This window comes from Puma concolor, chromosome A3 (genome assembly GCF_028749965.1).
Source record: "Puma concolor isolate L17-30 chromosome A3, mPumCon1.1.hap2, whole genome shotgun sequence".
Taxonomy (NCBI): Eukaryota; Metazoa; Chordata; class Mammalia; order Carnivora; family Felidae; genus Puma; species Puma concolor.
The window spans coordinates 129735623-129751656 of record NC_141669.1 but is presented as its reverse complement, the minus strand read 5'-3'; the positions used below and the strand labels follow the sequence as shown (position 1 = coordinate 129751656).

Genomic DNA, 16034 nt, shown 5'->3' with positions numbered 1-16034 from the left:
CACTCTGTTCCGCCTGGCTGTTGGATCTTCCACAGCAGGGATTTTCGACTGAGGGGGACTTTGCACCCCCAGGGGACACTTGACAATGTCTGTAGACATTTTTGTCACAACTTGGGGGGGCGGTGCTACTGACATCTGGTGCACAGAGGCAGGGATCCTGTTATGCACAAGAAAGCGCCCCTCAACAAAGAATGATCCTGTCCCAAATGCCAATGGTGCCCAGGCTGAGAGGCCCTGGTTCACACCAAACTAACAACAGCTGGCAGCTGTGAGCCCCTGGCCAACTCACACTGGCAGCTTTCTCCCAGGGTCCAACCGGCCGCAAAGAAAAGGCAGTTCGGACCTTCAGCAGCACCTGGGGTTTAAGGAGAGTCCCGCTTGCACAAAAAGGGTTTTGCTGCCCCAGTCTGTTTTTGTTCTGAGTCCGCACGGGTTCCGATCAGTACTGCTGGAGAAGGGTTGAGGCTGTCACAGCCTCTGGGGAGCTGGGGGTGGTATTTACAGGGGTGTTAGGATCCCTGGCCTGAAAATGCAAGGAGTAGGGGATCTTAAGCCACCCCCACAGCCAGATTGCTGGGTGGGGGTGGTTACACCCTGAGATCCTGTCATCTTTTCTGGGCTCTGATTTTACAGAATCTGAGGCTCCGCGTGGTTCTAGTTCTAGGTAGAGAGAGACAACAAAGCCTGGTATGTAGCAAATGATTTGTTGGAAAAAAGTTAACGGTGATAATAACTGATATTTACGGAGCATTCACTATGTGCTAGGCACTGTTTAAGCCCTATGCATGCATCATCTCATTTAACGTCACCACACCCTGTGAGGTAGATTCTATCATCGCCATCCCCATGTTGCAGAAGAGGAAACTCAGGCACAGAAAAGTTAGGTTACTTGCTTAAAGTCACAAGCTGTTCAGAGGAACAGGAAGGAAGGAAGGAAGGAAGGAAGGAAGGAAGGAAGGAAGGAAGGAAGGAAGGAAGGAAGGAAGGAAGGAAGGAAGGAAGGAAGAAGGAATGAATAAATACCAGATCCCATCTGCATTAGCATTTTTCCTTCAAATATTACTGAACCAAAAGCCCGGTTACAACTCTTCTTGGGGCCTGCCAACCCCAGCCCAAGCCCCCTGACTCCCTGGTCCTCTCCAGGTCAGCCCCCTCCCTCTCACTTAGGGGGACTGTGTCCCTAAAGCCTGGGGTAGAAACTTATGCCACAAAGGCCCGGGGACCCTAACGCGATGGGACCCTTTGTTTATCAAGGGCTTACTTTCCATCAAGCCCCACCCTGTACACCCGTCAGGGGTGTGACAAGAACCACTGTACAGATGAGGAAACTGAGGCCCGGATGGGAGAGGTCACTTTCTCCAGATCAAACACCTAAGTGGCAAAGCTGAGATATGAGCACTCGCCCATCTGACCCGGGAGCCTGACAGGGAGGCAGGGAAGGAGCCAAAGGCAATAAGGAAAGCCGTCTGATGCTTGCAGGGTGACCGTGGAGGGTCAACTTCGGTTCATCTCTAGATCACCCCCCCCCAAACTCTAACTCAGTATGTAGACGACTGGCAACAGAGGCAACATCAGTGTTCATCTCAAGGAGGATAGTTCATTACAATGTGGCAGCTACATCCAGAGGCACATTGTGCATCAGAGCAAAAAGCCATGAGTTAAGAGGGCCACAGAGCAACACAAAGACATCTCCAAAAGAGTCTTCTGGGAATCGACCTTGTCTTCTTGCCAAATGTGGCCTATTTGATCTGGTTGTCCCAGGGCACTGTGTGAGCTGGAAAAGGGTTGGAAACAACCTAAATATCCATCGAAAGGGGCCTGGTTAAATAATCGTGGTATCTCCGTGCAATGGAATATTGTGTGCTCATCAAAAAGAATGAGGCAGGAAAACTTAAAATAAAAACGAAAAAGAATGAGGCAGCTCTACAGGACTGGTATGAGCAACCTCCAGGACACATTGTTAGATGAAAAAACCAAAGGAGACAGCAGTGTGGAAAGTGTCACAATGTGCGATGTGTGTGAATACCATGTGTGTGTGCATGGGCCTAGAGGCTGGCTTACACAAACTACCCAAACCAGAAAAACTGCTGACAACGGGGGTGAGCTTGACGAGAAGGGAAGAGGAATGTGAGGGCCGTGGGGGGAGGGAGACCAGCTTTTCACTTAAACCCTTTTATACCTTCTGAATCCTGGACAAAGCATGTGTATTATATATTCAAATTAAATAAGAATGTGTAAATTCCATGAGCAGTTGAACGGAGATCATCCACAAGGAAGGTGGTGCAGTTTGGGGGCCAGAGTATAGTGAGGGCATCCAAGTGGGAGGGGGGAGGGGAAGGTGATCCAGAAACAGGAAATTGGTGACATCCAGGGGATTTGGTGAGATACATATATACATTAAGAATAATGAAGGCCTGGGTGGCTCAGGGGATTAAGCGTCTGACTCTTCGTTTCAGTTCAGGTCATGATCTCAAGGTTCGTGAGTTCGAGCCCCACATCGGTCTCCATGCTGACAGTGCAGAACCTGCTTGGGATTCTCTCTCCCTCTCTCTCTCTCTCTCTCTCTCTCTCTCTCTCTCTCTCTGCCTCTCCCCTGCTCACACTGTGTCTGTGTCTCTCAGACAAATAAATAAAATTAAAAAAAAAAAAAAAACAGAATAATGAAAGCCAATATTCTTCTAACTGTTGGGAAAGATAATTCCAAACATGGAACTGGACTGGAAATAGAGTTTAATACTGTAATCGTTTTCTCAAAGATGATACACAGAAGACAGGTAATCAGATACGGAAATGATACAGATAGAAGTATGTGTCCATGTATATACACACATGCAGTCTGAGAGAGGGTCTGGGGGCAGCGATGAGCACGCTTGTGCTGCGACCTTTCTAAATAGCATTCTCCACCCAAAGGAGCCAGGGCTCCTTGGGGAAATGCCTGACTCCAGGGCTAGGGCAGGGAAAGTAAGGAGGTGCTCAAAGAACAATGGCGGCGTGTCAGAAGGGCACAGAAGCCAGCTAGAAGGGGCTCCCAGCAGGCATATATGGGAAAATTAAGCACATAAATAACAATAATAATAATAATAATAATAATAATAATAATAATGTACTACAACCCATTAAATAAAATAAAAAACCATGAGTCCATACTGATAAAAACAAACGAACCATTGCAAGTTTGATGAGGAGCAGGATATTTACATAGTTTCAAAGTACCTCCCCTCAAATACTTATTTACTACAAAGGGGAGAAAAGCGACTTCACAGAGGTGAAGTCTGACAGATATCCCTTCAATTGAGTGAACACAGTGAACACCATTAGTCTCATCACAAGGCAAAAAACTGTAACCACGTGAGGTGACAGATGTTAAGTAAACTTATTGTGGTGATCGTTTCACAGTATATCCATCTATCAAATCATTACGTTGTCCTTAAATTCATATGATGTTGTATGTCAATTATATCTCGATAAACAGCGGGGGTCAAGTGAACACCGTCAATAATGGGACAAAGAGAAGGACAGAGCACCGCTTCTGTGATTCACCTACCAAGGATGCAAAACCTGAGTCTAATCACCAGGAAACAGCAAACAAACCCAAAGCGAAGGATGTGCCACAAAACAGCTGGCCTGTCATGCTCAAAAATGTCAAGGTCATGAACATCAAGGAAAGACTGAGGAGCTGTTCTAGATCAAAGGAGACTAAGGAGCCATAGCAACTAAATGCGACACGTGATTCTGAATTGGATCCTCTTACTGGACATGGTTAGGGCAGCTGGTGAAAGTTGAATAGGCCTGGGGCACCTGGGTGGCTCGGTTAAGTGTCCGACTTCAGTTCAGGTCATGATCTTGCAGTTTGTGAGTTCGAGCCCCGCGTCGGGCTCTGCGCTGACAGCTCAGAGCCTGGAGCCTGTTTCCGATTCTGTGTCTCCCTCTCTCTCTGCCCCTCCCCTGTTCATGCTCTGTCTCTCTCTGTCTCAAAAACAAATAAACGTTAAAAAAAAAATTTTAACAAAAACAAGAAAATATCCCTGTTTGTAGGAAATACATATCAAAGTATTACGGGGGGATAAGACAACAGGTGAGCAATGTATTCTTAAATAATTCGGGGGCAGGGGAGTCTGGGTGGCTCAGTTGGTTAAGCCTCCGACTTCAGCTCAGGTCATGATTTCATGGCTCATGGGTTTGAGCCCCGCATCTGGCTCTGAGCTGACAGCTTGGAGCCTGGAATCCACGTTGGATTCTGTGTCTCCCTCTCTCTATATCTGCTCCTCCCCCACTTGTGTGCACATTCTCTGTCTCTCTGTCTCTCTCTCTCTCTCTCTCTCTCTCTCTCTCAAAAATAATAAGTAGGGGCACCTGGGTGGCTCAGTCAGTTGAGCATCTGACTTCAGCTCAGGTCATGATCTCACGGTTCATGAGTTCGAGCCCTGCATCGGGCTCTGTGCTGACAGCTCAGAGTTTGGAGCCTGCTTCAGATTCTGTTCCTCCCCCACTGGCGCTGCCCCCCACCAAGTAAATAAACATTTAAAACTTAAAAATATATAATAAACATTTTTAAAATAATAATAATTCAGGGGGGAAATGTTCCTTGTACTGTTTTTGTCACATGTCTATACATTTGAGATCTTTTTTCAAAAAAAAAGTGCTATAGACTACACGTTTGTGTCCTCCAAATTCACATGTTGGAATGACCCAATGTGAGGGTTATTTCACAAATGGATTAGTGCCCTTATAAATGAGGCCCCAGAAGGCTCCCTTACCCCTTCCACCATGTGAAGACACAACGTCTACGAATCAGAAGGCGGGTCCTCAGCAGACCCCAAGTCTATCACCAGTTGGTATTGGACTCCTCAGGATTCGCAACTGCAGGAGATAAATTTCTGTTGTGTATAAGCCACTCAGCTTGCGGTATTGTGTTAGAGCAGCCCAGACTGAGTAAGACAGAATTTTTTTTAAATAGAATAAGATCTAGGGTTGAATACCATTAACAGGAATTAAAACACTACTCAGCATTTCAGATGACTCAGCAAGCATTTCTAGGTCTATGCCCAACTGAAATGTGTAAGTATGCTCACCAAAAAACATGCATTCTAGAACATTCATCACAGCCCAGTTCTGAAGAGCTAAAAGCTAGAAACAATCTAAATGTCCCTCCGCAATAAAATGGGTCAATGTATTGTGTGATACCCATGCAGTAGGATTCTGTTCGGTAACAAAAAGGAACAAATCTTGATACGTAGCACTTGGATGAATGTTACAGTTACAATACTGAGTAGAAAAAAAAATCAGCCATAAATGAATGCATAGTGTGTGATTCCTTCTAGACAAAGTGTTGAAACAGGCAAAACTAATCAGGATAATGATTAATTAACTTTAAGTGGTGATGTAGGGGGAGGCGGAGGGGGGCTTATAGCTAGAAGAGGCACAAGGGGTTTCTGGGGTGCTAGAATGGTCTGTTTCTTGAGGTGGCTGCTGGTTCCAGCCAGGGGTCTACACAGGGAAAACCCACCAAGCTGGAGGCCTGTGTTGTGTGCACTTGCCTGTGTGTACTTCACTGAGAAGAAAGTACATCAAACAAGACGCACGTCTATAAGAACAGATATCAGCCACAGTGGGGGTGGGGGCTATGAGAAGTGGGTGGCATGGGTGTGGGGAGCTAGAACAAAGGGGGGAACAAAGTGCAAGGCAGGCTTTGCAAGGACTTCCAGCAACGGCATCCTCAGAACCGGCAGCCAGGACGGGCTGATGCTCCGCACCTGAGTTTCAAGACTAAAGGAAGGAAAGGGTCCCCACTATCTGTACGTCCCTCACCAACGCCCCCAAGAGCGTCAGCGAGGCACGCTTGATGACCAGCCCCGTTTGATGTGCGGACTGACTCGAGTCAGGCGGTCCAGGCAGCCCCAACTTCTGCCCCAGTTCTCTCTCCTCCAGGGCCCACTGATCCCCACCCACCAGTTTCCCTGAGGAGCCTTTCCTCCTCCCTGCCTGCCTCTGTCCTCACCAGGGCTCCAGGGCTAGGGCCTGTGAGGCAGGATCTGGTGACAGCTATAAAAATAAAAGCTCACCCAGCCTGGCTCCCTGGCCTACAGACTCACCCCACAGCGATCCCAGCTGGGCTGGCCCCAGGCCGTCCGGCAAAGGTACCTCCCAGGCCTGGCAGGCTAAGGTCTCGCTGGGGCAGGTGCTGGCAGGGGCAGCACGAGGCAGAGAGGGGTTATTCAGGGTGGTGTGGGGTGTCGGGTCCCAGCATAGTTGCCAACATGCTCTGTGAGCTTTGCAGCGGGGACTGACCCTCTCTATTTCCAAACTGAGGACCTCCCTGGTGGTTTGCATAGGGAGGGTGGGGACCCAGGATTTGACCTTGCTGGGGTTAGCAGAAGAGAGTCTGTCCAATCCATATAGGTTGATTCCATTTGGGCAAATGTATCAGTTAGAAATAGATTCAGCTACCAGAAACAGGAAGTCAAAATGACAGAGACCTCCATAAGGTGTGTGTGTGTGTGTGTGTGTGTGTGTGTGTGTGTGTGTATTCACACACACACACACACACACACACACACACACACACACACACACATATACATGCCAGAGAAAGGCAGGCAAAGACTGGTGTGGTGTGGCTACTGCACTACCATCGAGAGCCCAAGTGCCTCTTCTCTCCCAGTTTCATCACCCTCAGAATGTGGCTTCCAGGCTGCCATGTTTGCCACATGGTTCAAGATGGCCCCTGAAGCTCCAGCCATCATAGCTGAGTTCCGGGCAGAAAGCAGGAAGAAGGTGGAAGAGGGGGGCTGCAAAAGAAGGAGGCAAAAGGAAATGTACCTCATAACTGAATCAGCCCCCTCTGAAGAGTTTTCCTGGAAACCTCACCTACGATTTCTACTTGTATTTGTTAGTCATCTCTCGCTGCAAGAGAATCTGGGAAATGTAGTCTCTTCGTAGGGCGCTTGCCCCCCACAATAGAGGGCCCTATGGCTAAGGAAGAAGGAGGGGAGTGAATATCAAATAGATGATGTTAGCTACAATGAAGAAAAAATGCACATGAAGTGAAAATACTGGAAGGAAAGAACAATTACCACAGACAGAGCTCTCTCTCCAATCACCCTACATGAATTTACCCGTCAAATCTTTACAAAACACCATGAAGAACTTTATTATCGTATTACAGATGGGGGAACTGAGGGACACCACGATGCAGCCACTTGCCCCAAATCACACAGCCAGGAAATGGGGGGTCCAGAACTAGAATGCAGGTAAATTCCAGCACCAGAACTCTTACCCCACCAAAATGGGAACGCTGTTAATGATGATGATGACGGCTAATACTTACCATGTGCTGGCATGGCCCTAAATGTGTTGCATGAATTAACTCATTTAATCCTCACAAAAACCTTATGGGACAAGCATTATTAGTTTCCCATTTTATGAACACAGAAACCGAGGCGCAGAGAGGTAAAGGGACTTGCCCGAGGCCACACAGCAAGTGTCAACGGGGTTTGTTTCTGGGTAATGGAACTACAGGTGCTTTTTATTTCCTTCTTCTATTGATGCTCTGCAATCTTCAACCTCGCCACCAGGCTCGTGCGTTGCTTGGAAAATCAAATAAAAAAGAAAACACCTCTCCTGGGGCCCAGCCTCCTGCCTACCCCCTGCCACCCCAACACGCCCACCCTGGAGGCCTCAGGGCAGCCTGGCCCCACTTGTCTCTCCAGCCTGGCCCTTCTCCCGCCCTCGTGCCCTCTCCTCTGCAGTCACGGCTTCCCAAGGAACTCTCCCCCTCTTGGCTCCCGGCCTCCGCTCCTCCGGTGCCCCCCTCCTGGCAGGCCCTTCCCCTCATTCCTGCCTGGTGAACAGCTCCCTGTGGCCCCAGGCCCTGGGTCAGAGGCTCCTCACCCACGAGGTCTCCTGGGCACGGGCGGGCAGCCTCCCTGTGCCCTTTACCTACTGCACTCTGCCTCCTCCTGAGGCTGAGGGCCCTGTTCCTTCCCATCAACAAACTTGTCAAGGGCCTTCCAGGTGCCAGGCCCTGCCAGGGACACCCACTCATTCATCCTCAAAACAGCCTCCCTCAGCCTCACCCTAGCCTCCACAAAGGCTCTGCACAAAGGACCCTGCCACCCCTGGCTGCCTCTATACTAGCCACCTCAGTTCCTCACTCTTTCCCTAGCACACAGAGCTTTGTCCTGCCTCAGGGCCTTTGTACGTGCTGCTACTTCTGCCTGGAATGCTGTCTAAACACTCCTCCTCCTGTCACCCTCTACCACTTCCCCCTTCATTTTCTTCAAGGTCTTCAGCATAATCTGAAATTAGCTTGCAGTCTTCCAGCTGTTCAGTCACCCATTTCCTGTGCCTCAATGTCACTTCTGGGAGCCCAGAGACCATCCAGGGCCCACGGTAGCTGCTCACTTGATCCTGATTGAATATGCAAATGTACACCCAGGCCCAAAGAGACTAAGCATCTTGCCCAAAGTCATCCAGCAAGTAAGGGACAAAGCTCAGAGCATTTTTTTGGCCCGAGCATTTTACCCCTCAAGGGCTATAAAATCGAGGTTTGCCCATCTGTACCCGCCCCCCTCCCCCGCCAGTAGACAGTGACAAGCAGACAAGATACCCAAACTTGGGGCTCAGGCAGATATGGATTCTAAGACCTGCTTTCTGAACAAGTAATGCCCTCTCTCAAAGCCTCAGGTCCCCACTTTGTAAAATGGGACTCCTACCTCTCGGTCTCAGAGGACCAGGAGGGACTCAAAGTCTAACAGGTAGGGACCCCGGAAGCTCGAGTCTCCCTAGCCCCACCCCCACCCACCCCCAGCCTCCTTCACGCACCTGCCTGCACATGCCCAATAAGAGACTGAAAACCTCCAAGGAGGCACAGACAGACAGGCGGCTGGGGCTGCTGGGACTCCATCCGGGCTCACCCAGCAGGTCGGCCAGACCGGGAAAAGATGGGGGAAGGGGAGCAGGACAGGAAAACAGAGCAAATAGGAAATCTGGGGCATGGGCAGAGGCAGGTAGAGAAGGCTTCCCAGGTTCAAATGGAAGACATGAATTCAAATCTCACACAAGCCACTCATCAGCCGTTGGGCCAGTGACTTCGCCTCTCTGTGCCTCGGTTTCCCCAACTGGGGAAGGGGGATGATACACAGCACTCAAGTCATTGGGTCACTGTGAGGATAAAGGGCACGTGGAAAAAAAACGACGGCACCCAGCACAGCACGTGTGCCGCATAAACCAAGGCCCTTCTGCTCACACCTCACCTGGCTCAGGTGTCTGCTCGGATGCCGCCTCCTAGGAGAGGCTTTCCTAGACCTCCCAGCCCCTCCCTGCCCCACTTTCCTTCCTTCAGAGCCCTTGTCCCCACCTGTCATTATCGTGCTCTAGTTACTGGAACTTAGTGTCTGCCTCTCCCCATAAATTGTCACTGCCAGCTTGGTCACCACACGTCCCCAGCACACAGCATAGGGCCTGGCACACAGCAGGTGCTCAATAAATGCTTGCCAAAGAAATGAAAAAAGGAACTGGACAAATAAATGTCTCAGGCACACGGACAAAACAGTCCCAGGGAGGCCTAGATGGGACCCTGGGGGAGAAGGACACATTCTTTAGGTGTTTTCATGGGGAAGTGTCCCTTCTCTTTCCTTCCCCAACTCCCACATTCTTAGCTGTGCCACCTTGGATAGGCCTCTTCCCCTCTCTGAGCCTGTCTGCTTGGCGGGAAAATGCCCACACCCAAAGCCGCGGCCTCGAAGAGGCGGATGGGCTGATTCGACTGGCACGTCCCCGGCGGTGTCTCCCGCCTTCACCCTGGACACCCACTTTTCTCCTTGGTGAAATCACCCGGCCGTGAGACAGCTGCCCAAGATTATGAGGTAGGACTGTGTTTTGTCAACTCTCCTGTCCTGAGCAAACACTGGGGTTCCCAGCTGGCCTCAGTGGTCAGCCCCATTAAATGGGTCTGTGGTTAACATGACCGGCCTTCTCGGGCAGACAGAGGGATCCTTGCTGGTCCATAGGAGCCCGGGCCTTGGAGTGGTGCTTTACACATCGTAATCCCTGAACTCACACCCGCTGTAACTATACCTCAAGACTCCTCTCTGGCCTCCTGGGTGCCACCACCCCCCCCCACCAGTGCCCCTTCCCCCAAGCTACTCTGTTTCCTGACTTACGGATGGCCTCCTCCCTCCTCCCTGCAAGCCTTTAACCTTCCTAGCCTAGATCCATGGGGTGAGTGTCCCCCCACCTAAGAAGTCTCCCGGTCTTTTGGGCACAACTCTGTCCACAGTGCTCCCACACCAGGCCACCCAGGCCACCAGCAGAGCCCTCAACCCGTTAACTTTTCCCCAACCTTCTTCAGGGGCAGTCAGATGGGCTCGGGGTCAAACCCCCTTTCTTTCGCTTCCAAATTGTGAAACTGTGTGCAAGTCACTTAATTCCAGCATGTGGGGTACCTGAACTTGGGACTGGGCAAGGATTCATCCAGGCAGGGCCCAGCATTGGGGGCAAGCGCTGGGATTACAAAGCAGGCTCTTGACCCCAGGCTTTTCTGCAGAGACTTGAGGGTCAAAACCCAACTTTGGAACTGGCTTCGCCCCGTTCCACCTTAAGCACTAACCCCACTTCTGTGGGCCTCAGTTTACTTTTATAAAATGGGCATAACAGCTTCCATGGAGTGCTCATGTAGATTAAATCCGGATGGGAGTATGTAAAGGTCTGTGCTCAGTGCTGGCTCCAAAAGGGGAGCTTGGGGGGGTCACTGTGTGGCTAGGCTGCTCCCCTCTCACCTCCTCTGGGTGAGCAGCGGCCACCAGCCAACTCTCAGTGACAAAGAGGAGAGCAGGGATTGGGAAAATTCCTTCTTAAATCGTGACCTCCTCACCCACAGAAGGACTGAGCCACCTCCTTCCCTGGAGTCCAGCCCCCAGCCTTCACCCTTTAGCGGATAAATCTCAAAGGCAGCTGAACCAATGTGCTGTTGCTGGTACCTGACTGACTTCGAGGCTCCAGGGTCCCAACCAGCCATCTACCCACCCAGGACACCCAGGACAGGGGGAGACCTGCTAGGGGGTGGGGGGTGGGGGGAACTGATGGAGGCCCGGGACCAAAGTGAGATTATCTGTGCCCAGTGCCCCATACAGCCCTACTGCCAAAAACAAAAGAGGCCGGGATGGGGTAGCCTGCCTTGACCCTCAGCTCCACGATGGTGGGAGCTGCCTGCCTCTGTCCCCCATACCCAGGGTTCCCAGTGAGAAAGCACACCCAGGCCCCCGGAGGAAAAGGGAGGGGAAAAAGCATTTCCTCTTCTAAAACCGCCATACCAGCAGCTGCTCCCAGGCTGCCCCAGGCCCTTGGCAAACTAATCTATGAAGCTCCATTCTACCCCACCACTGAATTCCTAGCGGACGGGGTCCCCAAACCACTTTCTTACCCATAGGGATGAGACAAGAGGCTGCCCCACGGCTCTAAAAACAGGCTTTGTAGCAGTACCCACCTGTGCAAAGGTTGTTGGGAGGTTTACATGACGTGGGTCAGGTCCAGGATTTACTGGACACCCGACCCCTGGCAGGCATTCGCCACACTCTCGCTGTGCTGAAGACTGGCTGCCAAATGCCAGGAACCTCCCAGCAAAAAATAATAACGAGAGCAAACGCTTATATAACACCTCCTGCGTGCCAGGCACTGCGGGACGCTGAATGTGTATCCACACCAACCCCTCCGTGTCCAGCCTCGGCTCCCAGGAACGCTGTCCAGGGCTGGAAGGGCCGTGGGGGTGCAGTGCAGAGGGGTGGGAGGATGGCAGGGGGCAGGGAAGCAGAAGCCTTGCCAGGGGTCCCTTATGTCTCTGGAAATCAGGGACGGCAGTCCCAGGTTCAAACCGGGCAAGGCCACCGCGAGCAAGCAGGTGAAGCGGGGCCGTGGAGTCCACAGCTGGGCAGAGGACGAGTGCTAGACCCCCCACCCCGAGGAAGGGGAATGGAAACGTGGGAACCCTTCCCCCACCTTCCTCCACCTGGCCCAGCTTCTCCCCTCCGGCTGGCCAGGGACACACAAACACAAGCTCGCCCACACACCCAGCCTCCTCTTAAAATAAATATATACACACGCAAAGTATTTTTTAAACAGCCCGCCCATCTACACTTAGCGAAAGAATCTGCCCCAACTTGGGCTTAGCAGGACCAAGATCTGTACCCCCCTCCTCCTATGTAATCTGGCCTGCTGGCCTGATGCCCCAAACACTGTGCAGAGGTCACAGACCTGCAGGGCCTCTAAACCCAAGCCTGGCACTCAGGACCAGCCAGAGGCCCTAGCCGTCTCCCCAAGGAGGGTTCCCAGTCACTCCTCCCCAGCACCCAGGGGCGCTGAGTCACCCTGAAAGCCTGACCCAGCACTCTGCCTCCCCCACCATCTCCAAGCACAGACCCTGAAGGTTGTAGCAGAGGAGGAAAAAAACAAACAAACAAACAGCTGTAACACCCCCACCCAACCACCATAGAAGCCAAAAATAACAGCAGCCCCCCAACACACAAGCCCCCACACCAGGAAAGCAAATATAATATCATATACACCAAAAATAAAGAAAAAATCAAAAGCCAACTACTGCCCCCAAAAGGCTTTTAACCATTCTCCAAAAAAAAAAAAAAAGTTTATTAAAAGTGTTCTTAATGCTTGAAACGGAAAAGATTCCCAAATATACAGACTCCTCTTTTCTCATAGAAATAGATTATTTTTTATAATACAAAAAAAAAAAAAAAAAAAGACCAAAAAACAACAACAACAACACAACATCAACAACCCCGTAGGAACATCTTTAAGCGATTACTCAGGGCCCGGCTGACAGTTACACGTGGGTTGCGTCAGTCCCGTGTACACACGCGTTCAGCCATGTTTAAACCGATTGCATCAACTTCGAAACCGGCCCGCCCGCCGGCGCCTGGAGAGGAGGCAGAGGGAGAGGCAGAGAGTTTATCATTCATCTGTACACATAGACATTTCTTCTTTAAATAACACCACGGGCGGGCGCCCCATCTGCATGTGCGGTTGGTTTGGACAAAAATATATATATATAATAAAATATTAAAATTACCGACGAGCTCCCCGCGCTGCCAAGTGCCCCAGTGCCAAAGTTTTGCCGGCGCCACCAGGGGCGGGGGCGGGAGCGCGGGCGCTTCCCGGAGTCTCGGCGGCCGCGGCGCGCCCAGCAGCGCGGAGGCCGGCCGGCAGGGGGCCGCGCGCGGGGGCCGCGCTAGCAGTGGCCGGAGGAGGCGAGCAGAGGCTCGGGCAGCTGCTTGAACAAGTTCCGCAGGGTGCTGAGCTCGCGCGACAGCTGTTCCACCTTCTTCTGAAGCCGCTCGTTCTCGGCCGTGAGCTCCAGGACCTTGTGCTGCGTCTCCAGGTTGCGCATCTTGGCCTTGTCGCGGCTCTTGCGCACCGCGATGTTGTTGCGCTCGCGCCGGATCTTGTACTCGTCGCTGTGCTTGTCCACGGTCTTCTTGGCCTTGCTCTTGACCTGCGAGGGCGCCGGCGCCGCCCCCGCATAGCAGGCGGCCGGGGGCGCCTTGGCGTCGGCGGGGCTCGGCGTGCCGGGCGGGCTGGACGAAGAGGACGTGGACAGGCTCCCGCTGCTGCCGCTCGGCACCGCCTGGTAGCCGAGGTAGGCGCGCAGCGCGTACGGGAAGCCAGCCGCCATGCCTGAGGTACCGCCGCCCGGCGCTCCGGCCTCCTCCTTCCGCTTGCAGTCCGCGGGCTCGAAGCCCGGCTCCGCCTTGAGCTCGGCGGGCTGCGGTGGCGGCGGCGGGGGCGGCGGGTGCAGGGGCGCGAAGCAGCCGGGGTGCAGCGCGCCCTTGGCGGCCCCCAGGCGCCCCAGGCTCACGTAGCCGTACTCGGACGCCTTCTTGCAGTTCTTGCCCCCGTAGTCGTCGGAGAAGAGGTCGGAGAGGAAGTCGTGGTGCTGCCCGGAGGAGGCGGGCGCGGGGGCGGGCGCGGGCGGAGCCGCCTCGAAGGTGTCCGTGGCTGTGGCCGGCGCCGGGGCCTGCGGCGCGCCCAGCGGCTCCAGGTACGGACTGAAGTCGATGGCGCGCTCGTGGTCGCCGATGCTACCCAGCTCGCCGGCGGGGGGGCGCGGCCCGGGTCTGGCCGCGGGGGGCGCCGCGGGGGCCGCCTTGCCGCCGTACGCAGCAGCCAAGCAGTCCGCCTCGTAGTAGAAGTTGGCCACTTCCATGGATTTAAAGGCAGGCGGCGGCGGCAGGGGCAGACATGCTGGGTCCCAGGCCACCAGGCGTTGCATGAACGCGGGTGCCCGGGGAGGGGGCCTGGGGCTGCCCGCTCCGGCCGGCCCGCAGGTGGCGCGGCCTCCCGGTTCCGAACTGTCGCCGCTGTGTCGCTGCTGCTGCTGCTGCTGCTGCCGCCGCCGCCGGGGTGGCCGCTACTAGTGCGGGGGCTGGCAGCTGGACCCTCGCGTGGGTCCTGTTCCCGGTCCCGTGCGCGGCTCTGACTCGCTAAAGTTTCTCCTGAGCCCGGTTATTTATAAGGCGGCCCATGGCAACGGCTGCGTCACGCTGGCAGCCGCCCCGGCCCCTCCCGCCGCCGCCGGGACGCGGTGTAGCTGCCCGAGACCCCCGGGAGGGCGCCGGCGGGGCACGACGGCCAGACCCAAGACCAGGAGTGCGCCCTCCGGGGTCCACCGGATCGGTGGGGGGCGGCCTCACGCCCCCTGCCCACCCCCACCCGGAGGCCCCGGGATTGGGAGCGAGAAGGGGAGGCGCGACCCCGCCCCCGGACCGCCCCCTCCGGGCTGGAGGCTGTACTGGAAAGGGGGGGGTGGGGATCCGGGGAGGGGGCAACGCGCTCGCCTTCCCCCACCCAAAACACGGCCGCCGCCCGCCCCCTGCTGGAAGAGGCGGTGGCTTCAGGATCCGCGGCGCCCAGCCGGAACGCCTCCGAGGGGGCGCTCCCCAAGCCGGATCCTGGAGACCCCAACCCCCGGCTCTGGCTCCTGAAGAGGTGACCCATCTCCGCCTCGGGTGCGGCCCCGCCCTAAACTTGCCCCCATCCATGGCTCTTGGAAGGAGGGGATTCCACGCTGGTGGAGACAACCCTCCTAAAGCCACCTCCAATACAAGAACCCTGGTCGGGGGAATGAGGGTCAGTTCTGCGGCGCACTCCACTGGGGCCTCTGCCGCGGTGGCCGCGCCCCTCCCCTAGCCCCGCCCACTAGACCTGCCGCCCCGTTAGAAGGCACCTGGGTCTTCTCTGGCCCCACCTGACCCTGACATGGGCCCAGGGAAGTGGAAGGGGGCAGGGGTGCTAGACTCTAACACACTTATGTGACCTTGGGCAAGTCACTTCACTTCAAGCTCCATCCATGAAGGTGTCGTTACAGTTATTATTATTAGTTGTATTGCTGTCTCCACCAGTCTCCCAAACACAAGGCTTACTTTTGAAGTCCACTCTGGGAGGCGCATTAGAAATAAGCCGCCCCCCTCCCAGGGTGCAAAGAAGGCAGAGGGGCCGGCATAGGACACCCAAGGTCACATGGCCTCATGTCCCCCACTAGTCTCAAAAGCTTTTGTCAGGGTGCCCTAAGACCTATTTGCCAACCTGAGGCCAAAAAACATATTTCTGAGGCTGGGGGAGGTGGTTGGGGACGGAGGAGGTGTCAGGCCAAACCCCACGGGGAGCCACGGAGAGGGAAGGGACTTCCCCTATTGTCACCAAGTCCCTACTTTGTATTGAGGGTGGGCCTGGACCCGGGGTTCATTTTTCTCGCCCTGGCATGAGGACGCTTTTGCCACTCCTGGGACACAGATGGGAAAACAGGCCATGGCCCATCCTGGATTTGAACAGTGGGCGGAGTGGGCTCAAGGGGCCCCTTGCCCTCTCCAGCCCCATTCCTAGGCCACTTGGGCGGCTCCTTGGGCTTACCCCGCTGCCACTCCTGGCCCAGGCCGCTCGGGCCACAGCTCCCAGCTTGCCTGGGGATAACCCCCGGCCCACTGACCCCAGCCCTGGCCCTGGCGGGGAAGGCAGGCGTTGCTCAACCT

The 16034-nt window shown here is 54.2% G+C and overlaps 1 protein-coding gene and 1 long non-coding RNA gene across 4 annotated transcripts in view; both read right to left on the bottom strand.

Annotated features, from left to right (window-relative positions):
- LOC147582792 (uncharacterized) overlaps positions 1–16034 on the bottom strand; it is a 233735-nt gene that overhangs the window by 191738 nt on the left and 25963 nt on the right. The window lies entirely within an intron of this gene.
- Positions 12593–14686, bottom strand: CEBPB (CCAAT enhancer binding protein beta). Its single transcript, XM_086702468.1, has one exon. It carries the CDS (start codon positions 14276–14278, stop codon positions 13238–13240), a length of 1041 nt encoding a protein of 346 aa, XP_086558594.1. The 5' UTR covers positions 14279–14686; the 3' UTR covers positions 12593–13237.

Coding starts and splice junctions, on each gene's coding strand:
- CEBPB (XM_086702468.1), bottom strand. CDS start 14,278: ATGCAACGCCTGGTGGCCTGGGACCCAGCATGTCTGCCCCTGCCGCCG.